This window comes from Lytechinus variegatus, chromosome 2 (assembly GCF_018143015.1).
Source record: "Lytechinus variegatus isolate NC3 chromosome 2, Lvar_3.0, whole genome shotgun sequence".
NCBI classification, from domain to species: domain Eukaryota; kingdom Metazoa; phylum Echinodermata; class Echinoidea; order Temnopleuroida; family Toxopneustidae; genus Lytechinus; species Lytechinus variegatus.
The window spans coordinates 2,779,784-2,797,398 of record NC_054741.1 but is presented as its reverse complement, the minus strand read 5'-3'; the positions used below and the strand labels follow the sequence as shown (position 1 = coordinate 2,797,398).

The window sequence follows — 17,615 nt, the reverse complement described above, 5'->3', positions numbered from 1 at the left end:
GTCACTACAATTTACTCGAGGAGTAAGAGTTGAAAGTTCCAACTTATCATTACTTTTTTGCTGGTATAGCTTCTCTGTGTGTTCATCACATTAAGCTTTTGTCAATATCCCCTTCTTTCTTTTTATTTCTCTTTTCTCTAAATTTATGCGGTGAGTGAAGTGAAAAAACTTGCAATTTTATTTTGTTGGCCTATAAAATCATAAATATATTTTTGGTAATCCCAAATACCAAAAACCTGCATTCGAAAATAAGGATGTGAAAAAGACAACCCAACAACAAAAACGGTGCTACTGGGCATGCTGGGATTTTGGAGAGGAGTCCATGGGATTTAAGTAAACAAGTTACAAAACCGTACACTGCATTTATAATATCACGTAAGTTTCTAAATATGAATCGGGGCTAACTCTCCAAATTTTTCGAGCATTGTTAATGAATCGTTGAACATGTTGAAGACCTATACATGCATAGGAAGTTGATATCTAGATTTATAGCCACATGGACGTTATTAAAGTGTCATTAAAACCTCTGAGATTAGATAGATTAAAACGATAATCGTTTCTTCTTTTTTTGTAGATTTCATTATTTCTAAACACCCCTCAAACAAAAATCATTATTTAACATTTTGAATCACTGAATTAAAATCATTTGTTTTAAAAATTCTTTAATATCAACATATTGTAAATGGTAGCAGTGTACTCTATAGGGTTGACCAATATAGGGGGCCCACAGAGAGGCCCTTTTTTTTCTTTCCCTTAAAAAAAAGCCCAATACGCCACCAGTGCGAAGTCGAGAATGCATCATGGTATTACCTGAAAATGATTGTACTTTTACATAACATTTTAACAAGGTAATTTCCGAGAACTACACTACAAACGACGGGGATTTTCAATCCATCTTCCCTATTAATCTTTCTCTTTTACTAGCAACTAAATTGACCAATGAAAACTGACAATCACTTCTCTAAAATCGATACTTAAACTTTCCAAGTTTAAATAATGATGACAATAGCTTAAGTAGTGGTCGAAACTGAGCTCAGTGTGACCATATTATTTTCGTTCTACTTTGCCGAGTCCACGTTTTTTTCTATCGCGGACTAACGGTTATGCGGTCAGATTTATAGTAATGATATTAGAGGCCAACTCTCTGTCATAGTTAGGTGAAACAAACTATAGGGGTCTCGATAATTAATGCCTTTCCCTTTTCTTTCCCCCTTGCTTTTCTACAGTTAAATGTGTTCAGGCTGGCAGATGTTTCAGGGCTAAAAAGCAGTTTCCTGAGTCATCGCAGCGAGCAAAGGCTCAGTCTCCGTGAGGGGGTAACAGCTTTCAAAATGAAACAGACTATGTAGACACGGATAGGGGAGTCGCATCATAATCAACACTGCTCTCCAGTCCCCGTCCCTTGTTCTGGTTTTAAAAATGGATATACACAAACTATGCCGGTGTTCCATGCCGGCGATCGTGAGACACCTTGTATTCTTAGTGCTTTCTATCAATTGTGGAATAATTACTTGTGAAAATGATGGTACTATTTTAGAAGTGGTGGACGAAGATCAAAATGTGAATAGACCTTTGAGCGAGTTTTTGACCCGAGGAAGGGTAAGACGTTCGGTGGGGTTTACTAGAACTCAACAACATGCCATAGTGGAATTACATAACAGGTTTAGAGGGGAGTCGATTCCTCCAGCAGCAAATATGGAGCATTTGGTAAGTACAGAAATGTTTCTAAATTTTACTCAATTCATAAGAAGAATATTTTTTTCATTTTATAATTTGCTCTGAAGCGCCATGAGCATTTAACGAAGATGCAAGGTGCGCCATTCAAAATGATGCATATCAGTATCAGTATCATTATTATTTTTTTATTATTATCATTGTTGTTATTATCATTGTTATTATTATTACTATAATTATAATTATTGGCTACATTATTATTACCATTACTATTATTGTTGTTAGTATTATTACTATCCTTATTGTTATGAAATTTAGTTTATAAAATTGATTTTGGTATGTTGATTTGTTACGGGAATAATGTCAAGACCCGTTTGTGTGTATTCTTTATCATTTCAAGTGGTATTCAATTCTAGTTTTAGTTTGGTTCAAAATGCCCATTACACTTGTAAATATTATTCATATGTATGCAAACTTTTCTGTAAATCTCAATTCGATTCAGCATTCGTTTCCAAGTCATTGAATCTTTTACAGACAAAGAGGCATTAAAATCAGAACATAGAAATAAAATATTAACAAAAATGAACAGAAACAATCATAAAAATATAGTTGGCACATAAGTATAACACTTTGTAACAAAATGAAAGATAAACTGGAACGTACTTATAAGCCATATACGTTATTTATTTAATTTGCATAATATTTACATTTTAAACACCTAATAGTTCTAATGCAAATCTTAAAATGACATTAAAAAATCCAAGCACATATATAACACTACAACCTAACGATATCCATTTGAAAGTGTTTTATTCTAATTAAATGTGTATTAACGCAGGAATCAATATGTAAAAAAAGGCATTTTTGTTGTGATTTGATCTTTAATTTTCGTAATTTTAAAAAATGAATTGAATTGAATTGAATGAAACTCGTTACAGAAAGTATTTACACCTGTATTAAACTAGATTAAACTAATGCGATGAGTAATGTGTTTCCAAATGGTGCGAACAAGCTTTAAAATGAAGCGTGATCTGATATATTTTTCTAATTAAGTGTAGGATTGAGTCATTTTGATAACTTTGTGTGATTCGTTATAATCATATATACATTATTTTGCTTAATTTGACGATTCATGATTGATTAATTATCGTTTAGATATGTACCAATGCTTTGTTCTTATTGGTTATATTTTTTTGGACCCAACGGAAGAAAAATGGCCTTTACATTGGTTGTTGAATGTGGACGATCCTTCTTTATGTGAATGAAGTGTAATAAGGTTTTAAATACTACTACTATACTACTACAGTATTACTATACTGCTACTACTACTATTGCTACTACTACTACTGCTACTACTACTACTACTACTACTACTACTACTACTACTACTACTACTACTACTACTACTATACTACTACTACTACTACTACTACTACTACTACTACTACTACTACTACTACTACTTCTACTACTACTACTACTACTACTACTACTACTACTACTACTACTACTACTACTGCTGCTGCTGCTGCTGCTGCTGCTGCTGCTACTACTACTACTACTACTGCTGCTGCTGCTGCTGCTACTACTACTACTACTACTACTACTGCTGCTGCTGCTGCTACTACTACTACTACTACTTCTTCTACTACTACTACTGCTGCTGCTGCTGCTGCTGCTGCTACTACTACTACTACTACTACTGCTGCTGCTGCTGCTGCTGCTGCTACTACTACTACTACTACTACTACTGCTGCTGCTGCTGCTGCTGCTGCTGCTGCTGCTGCTACTACTACTACTACTACTACTACTACTGCTGCTGCTGCTGCTGCTGCTGCTGCTACTACTACTACTACTACTGCTGCTGCTGCTGCTGCTACTGCTGCTGCTACTACTACTACTACTACTACTACTACTACTACTACTACTACTACTACTACTACTACTATACTACTACTACTACTACGACTACTACTACTACTAGTAGTAGTCTACTACTACTATACTACTACTACTACTACGACTACTACTTCTACTATACTACTACTCTAGTAATAACAACAACAACAATAATAATAATGATAATTATAATAATAACAACAATAATAATGATAATAATGACAATAATAATAGTAGAGATTTAAGCACTGGTATTTATTTTTCATATAAATTAACGTGCAAAGTCGCCAAGCCATTTTATAAAGACTTCTATAAGATATCCAATCCAATGGACGAACTATCCCTTTAAATCTAAATGGCAAAATTTGATAATATTAGGTTATTTATGCTTTCTATTTTTAACGCACTATTTTTTCTTCAAGATGCTTTACTATCACTTTTTTTTATTTCCTTATTGGAAGGGATTTCTTATTCAGACCTCATATTGAGGAAGAGACGCGGTTGTTGTTGAGTTTATTTGTGGTGAATGTTCATTGATAAGAATAATGTTCGTGCCTAGTATGTCGATTTATCTGCCAAACGTTTCGACGTTTGTGGCACTAAGTCTCGATAACTGATTATCGAGTGTCATCCAACATGTACAATGAAAGTTTCTAAAGCTTTAATTAGCTTCCTCAATACATGGAAAATGTCAGCTGAACCTTGTAGGAGCGGCCTAGATCTCATTCATACAAAAATAATAGAATTATTAATTTGCTTAGGGAGGAGTTGTGATTGGTCAATTCTACTATGCACAGTAAAAATGCTGTTTGAAATTTTATGCAACGCTGATCATGCTGATTAGTTGTTAAACTAATAGCATTGCAACTGCGTAGGACAAGTATTCAAGTATTTTCAGTATACCCCCCCTCACAGAGTGTAGGTTCAATGACAGCGAACTTTTTTTCTTCTTACTAGGCCTATTCAAAATTATATTTGTTATCAACATGGAACAATAAATATCTGTTAAACGTTTTTCGAGATGGAATACTCTTAAAATCAAATCAGTCAAACCATGGACCTATAATAGGCATGATAGGGCTATGGTCAAATTGACTAGTCTGCTGGGTGCAACTAATATGTCTAATCACATTTCTGACATGTATTCTAGTCATAAATAACTCTGTCCTATTAAAATACGATTAGAAAATGGCTATATATAACTAGAATAACAGTTGCACCCAGCTGACCCTAATAACTAGCCAGTTTTTTTTTATATATAGATCAAAACTGCAATTCCGGTTCACCATTTTCGACAAAGATCTCCTAGCTGTTCTTTGTCATTTGACTGGTATTTTCAATTCATTTACTGTGTTCTTAATTCCTCCGTACTTCCCGGAGCGACAACTCTCTATTATCATCAGATCATCAATACAGGCAATTTAATAATGATACCGACTCAAAGTAGGGTTTTTAGGGTCGTGTGGTCCAGTGGTTTGAGCGTTGGACTCATAATCGCAAGGCTGTGAGTTCGAATCCCCACTCTGCCATTGTCTCCACTTTGATAAAAAGAGGCCCTGGAATAGTAATATCTGTCGTCTATAAAGTCAGCCACTATGACTGATTAAACAAGGTGTAAAATGTTACCTAGGTAATTGGTTATATACCAGCTTGGCGTTTACCAGCAAAAAATGCTGTCCTGCCGAGTTCATACGGGAGTTACCATAAACAGAAACAGAAGTAGCACTTGTAAATTAACAGTTTAACTTGATCATTAAAAAAACTTAAGTGGTCATTTATTATGCGGTATATTAATTAAATTTTCATGTTCAGATGATAACGATGATGACATCCCTTTTTCGATTCCTTTTCTGGACGATAGTGTGTCGAGAGTCGTGCAGAGAATGACCCCCCCCCTCCCCACCCCCATTCCCACATTCCGGGGGAATATCTTAAAACGGAGGAGCGTTTCATCAACAGTATTTTAAAATCTGACAAGTTGTCAGATCTGACCATTTTCCTTGGTTCTGAATGGCTCACAGTTACCATGGTAACTGTCGGATAAAACATCCGACAGGTCCTGGCATAAGAATTCACAGAACAACATAAGGGTTGAGGATCATAGTCAGTTTTAGTAAATTACCGTTAAACAATTGAAAACTTGTTATGTTTCTTTTAATTGTCAAGTTTACTCTCATATCGTTCGTTTATGTGATATTTTCTCTTTTCTGGAGAGTTAATGTTGTTGAAGTTGCGTTTTACACTTCATGACGCTGGGCCATGGCCCACGATTACAGATTCACTATCAAATACAATCGAATCTTTAATGTAACTGCCCAACAAGAAAATCTATCTTCTTTATTTCTTCTTTCCTGTTTTAAGATATGGAGCGACAGTTTAGCAAGGGCAGCCCAGGCCTGGTCAGAGAATTGTACTTGGGGTCACGGGCCAGCTGGAGTGGTCACTGTCCAGTATGGACAGAATGTTTGGCTTGATAAAGTAGCCACTTCTGGAAACCTCGTTGGTATCACAGCAACGCGGGGATGGTTCGAAGAAAGTAGCTTCTACGATTATGCAACCAACGGATGCACAGGGGAACAGTGTGGTCACTATACACAGGTAGGTCTGTGGTTCGATACTCGTCCGGGGCCCGGTGACATTGATCTTTTGCGATCGATCGTTTGGCAGAGTGCTACAAAGGATTACATTGATTGTATGTGATCAATTATAAAATCATCAACGATCAATCATCATGTCTTATGTTACGCGGCCATGATGATTCGTTTATATAGGGTTTTATTATCATTATTATTATTTTATGATTATTATGGTTATTATTTGTTATTATTATTATTATTATGTTATTACTATTATTAATATTATTATTATAGTCATCATTATTATCATCATTTCTTTTGAATCGCTTCACTCAATCACTTATAATCTAGACAATATTACGTATAGTCCCCCCTCTAAATGTAGGGGCCCGTCCCGTTGCAGAAAGAGTTGCGTTTAAACGCAAGTCAAAAAATCAATCACAAGTCCCAAATGCGTGCTGTTGATTGGTTGAAAATCAAGTTGCGCATGATTTCTTTTTAGAGTTACGATTGATTGTAACTCTTTCTGCAACGGGCCCCTAATCTGGTCCTTAACCACACCCCTCTCAGAGTGACACGAGGGACCACTCGTTTTGGAATGGGATTTATATCTAGTGAGAGAGTGCATTATAGCTCCTTCTGGAGTGAAAATATCTAGAAATATACACTATTCGCTCAAGAAGCAGTTATAATCCACCCTCAAAAGATGTAAATTCCACTCCAAAATGACTGGTCCCTCGTCTCACTCTGAGAGGAGTGTGATTAGGTGCCAGATTAGCTGTTTTGCATTTAGAATTTAGGAAAATGTATGGTCATGAAATATAAACATTATCATGATTATAGACCTATAAATGGTCATCCATTTTGATTCTTTGATTGTGATTTATCGACTAATCATGTACAGCAAAGAACAATCTTATACCATAAATAACATAACGTTATTGACCAAGACGCCCCCGCGGCTGTCTTGAAGAGCTAATATGGACAAAGCCGGACCATGCAAGCTATCAATATTTGCGGTGAATGGTCACAAGACACATCACATTCAATCCTGAAACCGATATCAGAAAATTGACAATGTCATTAAAGCAGCTTTATCAAGCGTTCGATTAATAAGTGAAAGCGGTTAACAAAATTTTCCAAAGGACGAAAAGTTCCATCCAAAATTGGTGTACGAAGGAGTTAAAAAATTGCGTTTCTGCATGTGATTAGCCATAATTGGTATTTTCTAAATAACTTGTGTGGTTTTGTAAATTTTTAATCAACCTATGTAGAGTCATCTTGTGATGATCAATAGCTTGAGTGTGGTTTGCCAAATTTCAAATAAAAAACCACGAAAGCATTGTTTTCCTCGTTTTCGAAGTATTCATAAAACTGTGGGTTTTATCATAATTTGAGTGGAAATGTTTTTTTTTTCACGGTAGATCTGATCCTGTTCGGTCATTTACTAATGATTTAACTTGATATAACTGTTTTTTTTTCTCGCTGCTTATCTCTGCCAAAAGAAGACATTTTACTACTGCTTCTAAACATGATGAACACGCCATTGATGCTATAATAATGTCGATGAAAAAAAAACATATCGCATTGTATTTCCTTAAAGCGATGGAATTAATTGATTGGTTGGATCTATATGATGATACCAAGATACATGTATTTCCTAATTCCAAGTCTAAATCAGGAATTAAATTGAAACCATTGAGCAATAGCAATGAAACTTGGCGGCCACCGAGAACTGTCAGTTTCTACTCTGTGAAGAGAATCATAACTAACAAATATTTCAAGATTACTGGATGAAATATCATATCCATCAGGGGCCGTGGGACGCTTTTGAAAGTTGGGGGGTGGACAGACCATGCAAAATATTAAAATCAAATCAATTTGTGTACACGGTTTGGAAAGAAGTAGGGGAGAGGGGGGCTGAAGCCCACCCAGCCCCCTTCCTACTTCGGAGGCCCCTGTCCATGGATTAATAAAGCAACAGGATATTTACAAAATAATGGAACTCTAGATTTAAAAAAAAGAGTGCTTGTATCTAATCGGCGGAGTACTGAAGACACAACAAGGTTATATTTCGAAAGAGTAGAAATTTTCATAATATTTTTACAGGGTTTAAAACCTAGTACTATATTTTGTATGGTACTAAGGTGTCCATCCAGTCAATCGTCAATATTGAAATGAGTTTTCATATGTAAAACAAAATATTTAATATACTGCTTAAAAATACCACGTACACTGACTTAGCTTCATGGCCTATACCGACGTGACGAAATCCAATCAAAATAGGAAATATCCTTTCAGAATCGGACGGGTTAAGGGGCTCAGCTTGGTCACGATTCAAATCTAATTCGGGAATAATCCTTCCTGCCTTATACTTTCTTCAGACGATTTTAGCTCTAAAAATGTCCCCCATCGTGCCAAATTTTCACCCATTTTACAAGGTCGGCGAGAAAACCTTTTCATCGGCATTGAGTTCCATCTTCACAATCTTCGTCTTTTTGCATGGCAGTGGACGGATATTTGATAATTGTATCTCGCCGAACCTCAAACACTTTTATTTTTGGATGAAGAGAACAATAATATACATCCAATCCAATTGAATCCCATGAATTATATTTATATAGTCCATGGCATATATACAAATGAACAATGGACAAAGTGTGATCCGAAAGAGGTGTGTGGAATTGTTGGATGACGATTGATGATGAAGTTTTTACGAACGCCACCCCCCATCCCGTGCTGACAAGTTGTGGTTTACATTTGCAAATGGTTATTTTATTCAGTCATTCATTTCTTTAATCGAAAAAAATATTTAATATCATAATGTACACTTCTCTCCTATATACATGTATTATCATTATTTGAGCGTATAAAATAAATGTGTGTATGTTTTTCATAACATGTCGCATATGACATATTGGATGTCATATGATGCAATGATACTTCATAAATTCAGGATAAAATGTGAGACCTCTGAACCTGGGCATCGATGATTAAGAATAATAGGAAAAGCACGACCGAAATAAATTTATTAATCAAGTTATTCTTTGAATTTTAGAATAACCCTATTTGTCAGGGGAGAATTTTTTTAGATGTGAGAGGTGCATTCTGAATTGTTATCTCACATCCTGCGTTATACGCAAATTTAAATGATTCCGTATATCTAAGCGAAATCCTGAAATGAATCAATAAAAATATAAATCATTGATTGATTCGAATTGGAAATTCAACAAGTGCGGAATGAATAATGGATGAACAAGTTGATTAGTGACGTAATGAAATTAAAGTGAATAAAAATCAATCAATACATAAATGCACAAACAAATTGATAAATAAATAAACACACAATTAACTACATAGCTTGAGAGACCCATAAATTTACAAAATAATATTAAGCAAGAGAAGTGCATTAGTGTGAATGATATTTTCACATAGTCATGCATTAACAAAATACAAGTGAAGATAAACTAATGCATTTAATCAAGTATAGATTTAAACAAAAACTGGGTCAACATGAGTGATGTTGGGCATTTTAAAACTTAACCAGTTGAATATTTACCTGAATGGATAATCGACACTGCTTGAAAGAATACAATGTCACAGTCTGATCACAGTGTGTCCACATATACTAGTAGTGAAAATATTATTCACACTGTCTAAATGCTCAAATTCAACAGTGTATAGATATTTTCACACTGTGGACACTTCGACAGTGTGACTGTCTACATTGTGTTGACATGGTCGACTATGTGAATAGTCACTGTTGAATGCTCAAATGTAACTCAGTGTGTTCAACATTGTGTTCACAGTGTGTTCATATTGTCTTCACAGTGTGTTCATATTGTGTTCACATTGTGTTCACATTGTGTTCACAGTGTGTTCACATTGTGTTCACATTGTGTTCATATTGTGTTCACAGTGTGTTCATATTGTGTTCACATTGTGTTCACAGTGTGTTCATATTGTGTTCACATTGTGTTCACATTGTGTTCACATTGTGTTCATATTGTGTTCACATTGTGTTCACATTGTGTTCACAGTGTGTTCATATTGTGTTCACAGTATGTTCACATTATGTTCACATTGTGTTCACAGTGTGTTCATACTGTGTTCATATTGTGTTCACATTGTGTTCATATTGTGTTCACAGTGTGTTCACATTGTGTTCACATTGTGTTCACAGTGTGTTCACATTGTGTTCACATTGTGTTCACAGTGTGTTCATATTGTGTTCATATTGTGTTCACATTGTGTTCACAGTGTGTTCATATTGTCTTCACAGTGTGTTCATATTGTGTTCACATTGTGTTCATATTGTCTTCACAGTGTGTTCATATTGTGTTCACATTGTGTTCATATTGTGTTCACAGTATGTTCACAGTGTGTTCACATTGTGTTCACATTGTGTTCACAGTGTGTTCACATTGTGTTCACAGTGTGTTCACATTGTGTTCACAGTGTGTTCACATTGTGTTCACATTGTGTTCACATTGTGTTCACATTGTGTTCACATTGTGTTCACAGTGTGTTCATATTGTGTTCACAGTGTGTTCACAGTGTGTTCACATTGTGTTCACAGTGTGTTCACATTGTGTTCACAGTGTGTTCACTTGTGTTCCGCACTGTGAAAACACTGTGGGGTACTGCTCTTTTCAGTAAGGTATAACTTCTTCTATTTTGTGGGTGTATCCAAGTAGTATGGCCTTCACACTAATGAAGTTATAGGTATGATGTCATCCGGAAAAGAAGTACATGACTACATATCCAGGGCTGTGATTCAGTCAGAAAGAAACATTTAAAATCAAATATAGTTTTCTTTACAGTCCCTCGCATAGTGATTCATGTTAGGCATTGGATTGGCGCCAACCGTGTCAGATATATGGACAATGTTCAGAGAGGATTGGAGAGCATCAAATATCCTTCGTTCTATCTCGTCAACCTGGAACATTTGGCAACTATTTGGCATGTTTGGTTTAATAATCGCTTTAATCTTTTCCTGTATTTGAGAACAATTGTTCAGGGTAATGTTAATATTGATGTAGAGTGACTTGTATTCCGGGGGGGGGGATAAAAAAAAATGTTGTTGTACACATGATCGACAGCACCCCCTCAAAAAGTAGAACAAACAAAGAAAATTGCTGCATGGTGATGCGTAGGTGTCAAAATGCCCCAAAACAACGTAAGAGTCGATTAATATGGGTCCAATTCATAAAGCTTGCTATAATAATAAAAAAATGAATAACATTTTCAAACTACTGAAATCATTCGATATGCCTGGATGATTGTAGACTAATACTTGTTATAATAATTGTGCATTATAACAAGTCTTTATGAAACGTACTGCGGTGTTAAAACTGACACCAATTGGTGTTAATAGAGGACCACACCCTGAGGTGTTAAAATCACACCCTATAGATGAAACATAACACCAACGAGTGTAAATTTAACAACAAAATGTGTTGTAATAACACCTATAGGTGTAAAACTAACACCACCAATTTAACACCGGTGTAAAATAGCTGGTGTGGTCCTCTCTGTACACCGGTTAACACCACTGTTTTTGCTGTGTGCCTTACTAAAGGCCAACCCTTTTCAACACGACCAGACGCGGTAGCGGTATGGGGAGGGGATGGCAAGTGGATGACTGAAGAAATGTTGGGGCAAGGGTGGGCAAGAAAAAAGGTGTGTACCTCAAATCAAAATCAATTACTCTACAATTCGTCAGCGCGTCGGGTGGGGGCACCCGTTATAACTGATGGGGGATGTCCTCATGCCACCCTGGTGCCGATACAAATTATGACCCAGTTGTTCCTGTTTTGATCATTTAGCTATGATGGAGTGTTTAAACGTGATCAAATTATCTGCACCAAATAATGCATGAATATACTGTAAGTAGCCCGTTATCAATAATTAGGTTATCTACCTTTTATGCTTTTTCATGCCTTTCAAGCTAAACTTATTTTAATATATGCAATACTTATTGCAGATCTAGCTTTCATTGCTGATATTTGATGGCTTTAAATGACGCCAACAAATTAATGCCAACGTAATTCAATAGGCCTACATCGCAAAATATTAAATTCGATAAATAAATCTGGAAATATACCAGGTTTTCGTGTTCCCATTGAGAAGGATGCGGTGAATGAGACAACAAGAAGTTCAAGTGGATATAGGCCTACGCCAACTGTTAAAAAGATATCAAATATTAAGAATGAAGTCCGCGTGGGTTTTGTGCATCTAAAGTGCTAAAGGAGGAATTAACTGCCATTTTGTGGATTTGGAACCGAATATTTATCGGAGAGAAGGGTATTTCCCTCGCCTCTTCACATGGCTGATCCTTCCTTTACTGAAAGATATGACTTGCTTTTTTAGATTGGTTGAGGTTTAAAGTCAAGAGAAAAATTAGGTTTCCAAAGACCATCGCGATAATGCCGATGTCATACTCTCAGTGTACATAAACTCTTCAGCTACAGAAAAAAACTGATTTCCAACATCAATGTAAGCATAGTCACCAGACAATGATATGTATATGTATATGCCTCTGAGATCAAAGGGCACTTTCAACCAGATTTCTATTTCATTTTAGTAAAAGCAGCTGAAAAAATATAGAAAGATAATAAATGAAGTTTGGCAAAAAATCCATCATTACAACTAAGTCATATATTTTTCTTATTTCTTTTATTGATGACGTCACATTCTCGCATGTGATGATATAATTTATCTTGTCATACATTTTCAATATCGTGTTCTCTAGAATTATTTACTTCATACATAGCAGGATTTGACCTGGAAGAACCTGTTAAATTTACTCATATCCGACAGCAAATGAAAATGTATCTGTTATTTTTGCGAATTAAATAATTTTGGACGGTGAATATACCTTTTTTAATATTATTCAAGGGCGTATACTTAGTGGCCACCGTCTTTTTATGTAGCGCTTTCTTTTATATTATTATGAAACATTGGAAAGGAATTCTCGATTGACAATAAGAGCATGTGCTTCTATCAGCATTATAAAACATTGGCACTTCCAAAAAGTCCACATTCTTCTGACATTCCATCATATTCATGATTATCTTTTTCTATTGCTGTGGTATTACTAGGCGTGACTGATTTTTTGAATTCCGCGCATAATATGTCCTCTGACAAAGTCAATCATGTTTCAATTCAATTCAGGATTATGACGGTTTTGTCTTGAAAGGAGGAAAGTAAGGGTCTCGGGGGGGGTAGTCGATTCATGATGAGCTTATTAGAGAAGGGCGCTTCACTGAAAAATATATTTTTCTTTAAAAAGAGCCCCCACCCCCACCCCCCAAAAAAAAACAAGCAAAAACAAACACCCCCCAAGAAACAGTGGACAGAAAGTAACAAAACGCTTATACTCTCCTAATTGGGTATCTTATGCAGATCCACTTACCCGTAATCAAAACAATATTCTGGCCCAAATGACCTATCGTATCGTTATTGAAAATGACGCTGAAACATGAAACAATATAGGCAATTTAAGTCTAGCCTGTGTCGTGTCTGTATTTGCTGCACTTCAAATTCTGTCAAAAGTCATACAAATGGACTCATTTCGACAGTATTAGATCTGATTGACTTTCCTCATATCATGACAAAGACCAAGGGAGAGAGAGAGAAAAAAAGGAACGATTTTTCAAACGATGTGAGAGCGGGTGGTATTAAAGCATCTCAGCACCTGAAAAAATATTTTGCACAATGTTTTGAACTGTAATGTTATCCTCCTTAAAATGACCCCTCCCCTATACATTAAAAAGGAAACAACGAAGAAAAAAGCATGATGAGTATTACAACACTAATTCTGCACTAGCTCAAGAAATCGGCATTATCTTCAGAGAAAGCTGAGAATAGAAATAATCTCTATGATATAAAAATAGAAGGATAATCTCTTCTGGATAATCTTGATTTCTCCTTCCTAGCCCGGTTGTTCATAATGTTCTTGGCCCTTTTTTAAGCCATGAACTCGTATCACCGTTACGAGACGGTGTCACATTAACGTAAAATGATAGCAGCATATTGTATGTCGGTATTTATAACTTCATGTTATACTTTCATGTTTAAAAAAATGTGCACTCAATAAATGAACTGTACCACGTGTAAGCCGTCAAATGAAGGAAAATGTTGGCGGGAGTGCAAACTTTTTGTGTTTTATGATTATGTATGACGTTCCTGAAGATTTTGATTTATTTCAAAACGAGATCCTAGGAAAATTCAATGAAGCACCAGAGAGAAAAGAAGAGATTAAAGATAAGAGATAGACAGACAGATAGATAGATAGTTTGATAGATAGAAAGATAGAAAGATAGATAGACCGACCATGAAAAAATCGAACGAATCATTTACTCTTCGGAGGGGGTTGTCAATATCACACGAGAGAAGGTTAAAATTGAACTCGTTATTGATATTGCTTAATATCATTCTCTTCAAACTAATGCTATATAGTGTATATTGTATAATATCGATTTTTAGATTCCTTGATAAATTTATACTGACTCAATCATTCATATTCAGATATTGTTTGAATTCTTGTCACAATAAAATTGTAATCAGCGGAAAAAGGAAAGGGAGGGGCTGTGCTTTATTCAAAAATTGCAATCGAGAAACATGTTTTGCTTCCCTTTGACATTTTTTTATTTCGAGGAATTATCATAAAAACAACGCATATATTATTTTATAGAAACAGCAAAAAAAAAGCTGATTAAATATGAACTGCACCTATAGGAAATGAAAGTCTTGTAACAAATTCATATTTAAATTTTGCTATAGCTGGCTATCTCCTCTTACTTGATTTTCAATGTTTCCTTCATTTGAGGCCACCTTGGAACCGACACACACTTTCCAAATGTAAAAATGCGTTTGTTGCCAAAATTCTCTATCGAAATTCTTATCACCATATACGTTTCCTCTAACATTCCGGTTAAATTTGTAAATAATTATGATTTAACCTTACGATTGTTTTGTAATCGTGATGACAAAATATTTTTGTAGGTTATTATTGTCTGAATTATTTTGCCAGGCCTCGTTGCCTAAAAGTTTCCAATTAATTTCAAATATGACAGAACCACTCCGATTGGTTTCTGGTCAGTGTTTTGAACGCAGTGTGCATGTAACCTTGATCTTGATTGGTCGTTGAATTTAACGATTGACTGCGAACTTACGTTACGGAGCCCAAATCACTGGGACGATAAAAGCATGGGGTGGGGTATCCAGTAAATCCGAAATACGCGACTCGGTTTAAATTCGACCCGGAGTGACGGCTATGTGTTTGGTTCACTTCGGATTTTCTCGCATCGATAAAGTCAAGATGTGATAAGACCTAATGACCAACCCGATGACGAGTCTTCATAAATGGCCCTGCATGAGGAGCGACAGTGCTGTTGGTGAAGCTCCTTGGTGCTTCCAAGTTTTTCCTTGGGCATTATGGGGTGATACGTATTATATTCTCCATCCCTGGAAATCGGGTAGGTATGCTAATTGGCAGGAATGTAACCAAAATGGCTTCCATTTTTTTTTAATGAAAACTTAAAAAAAAATATTTTTCCTCGAACTAAATCACCTTCTTTTAGTAGTGAAACTTTTTTGTGCATGTCAAATTAAAACCAGTACCCCATGTAAAAAAAGAATCATTCCCAGGGCCCTGAGAGTGTAATGATATGGCATGTCTAACTGTGGGCTTTTGATTTGGATTGAGATTAACATTAAAGCAGATTTAGGCCTATTCACCGTCTGTAGGCCGGCTCATAAACCTTGCCCTTGACCAAATCGAAATTAGAAACGATATGAAAATGTATGCCCCTCCCCATGAATCAGACTCGGCATGCCCGCTGTTTCTGCACTATCCAAATCGAGTCAATAATTAGTATTGAACACTGCAGCGTGATCACAATCGTAACAGTACCTCTCATTTGAAGAGGAAAGGGTCACATTTCGGATAGAAATATGATGGAAAAGTTTTCCTTATTTCAATCTACCTTTTATCTTTATTTTCTTATACTTCTATTTCAGGGACCCTGTATTATGGATAATCAGTTCGGGGTGACGTGACAAATTTTGCTCCTGCGACATTTGCGCCGTTTTTGATATCTCAGAGGGCATAAGTTTAGAGTTGGATTTGTAATAGAGTTTTTGGTTAAGAATAATTATTAGATAATGATTAGGGTTTATTTAGTTTTAGAGGTTAGATTTTATGTTTGTCATGACATGCAGATTTTCCATAGGAGCAATTGTCATGGGACGAAAAGCACATCTTCTAAAGTACACACTCTCGTAAACAATCTTTAACGAACAGATATCATATAGCAGACAGCAAGCAGACTTTACATAGTAAAAATATCTGGAGCTACTGTTTAAAATTTTAAGCAACGCTGTTCAAACCCGTCACTCTAACTTCCTTTATTGCTTAAACGATTAATCAACCGATGTTGTTCAAACTTTTTAACAATCACCCGCCGTGATGAAGCCATGCGGCTGTGTGCTATATCGCGAATTTCCAATATAATGTTTAAAATATTATTTTACAAATAACTACCGATTTCTTCAAAGCTTGTGTTTGAAAAAGAAGGTATGTATTTTAAGCAGTGTTGCTAAACGGTATAATGTAGGCCTAATGTCAATTTAAAACGCATTTTTACAGTATGAAAATAAAGTACACGCAAAGATTCTCTTCGTTGCTGAAGAAAAGCGTTCTAAATGTCAAAGGTATTACTAATGTGCCAGCAACAGGGAATGAGAAAGGGAGAGGGTTAGGGAGGGGGTTGTATCGTTCTTAAACAAGGTCTTGTAAACATTTATTATGGCATGAGTTACCCCGTCTTCAAGCGGATATTGATTATCGTCTACTACCCGGCCCCCTTCAAGTCACCCTTGGTTAAAACATGACTAATAGCGAGGTGAATTGTTTAACAAAAAAAATCAGTCAGAATTGTGTCAAGTGAGATGAAAGAGGTCGAACCCTAATTACAGTCATCTGGCCCCTTTTCATAAAGCTTATCGATTGATCGTAGAGCTGATTTTTTACAACTGATCATGCACAACAGTCAATACAATCGATCGTAGATAACAGTCTTACGATCAATCGCTATGTTTTGTGTAACGGGGCCCTGGACACCTTCAATTAGCTAGATGTAGAGTAAGGAGGCATGGTTTTGTCATCGGAAATCTTCAGGGGGAAACAGTCATTCCGGATATAGGTTGACCCAGAAAGAGCTCCTTTCGCATCCACTCCGTAACACAAAGATTAGCGATCAATCGCTAATTGAACTGACCAATCAAGATCATCGTTGAGTAGACTGACTGTGAACCAATCATAATCGGCCTTTGAAATTAGCGATCAATCGCTAACCTTTGTGTTACGGGACCCAGGTCAACCATTTCACCCTTTGATTCCAGCCTCCACCCTCCAACGCTACCACTATCCCCACCACTACCACCACCACCAACAACAAC

The 17,615-nt window shown here is 36.0% G+C and overlaps 1 protein-coding gene across 3 annotated transcripts in view; it reads left to right on the top strand.

Annotated features, from left to right (window-relative positions):
* The first annotated feature begins 1,140 nt into the window (after nt 1–1,140).
* LOC121407062 overlaps nt 1,141–17,615 on the top strand; it is a 44,809-nt gene continuing 28,334 nt past the window's right edge. For 2 of the 3 annotated variants that reach the window (XM_041597980.1, XM_041597982.1), the window contains exons 1-2: nt 1,142–1,707; nt 5,935–6,171. In XM_041597980.1, coding sequence (XP_041453914.1) covers nt 1,420–1,707; nt 5,935–6,171 — 525 coding nt within the window. In that variant the 5' untranslated portion in view covers nt 1,142–1,419. Of the gene's footprint in view, nt 1,708–5,934; nt 6,172–17,615 lie in introns of all 3 variants that reach the window. The other variant, XM_041597981.1, reaches the window with a different exon arrangement.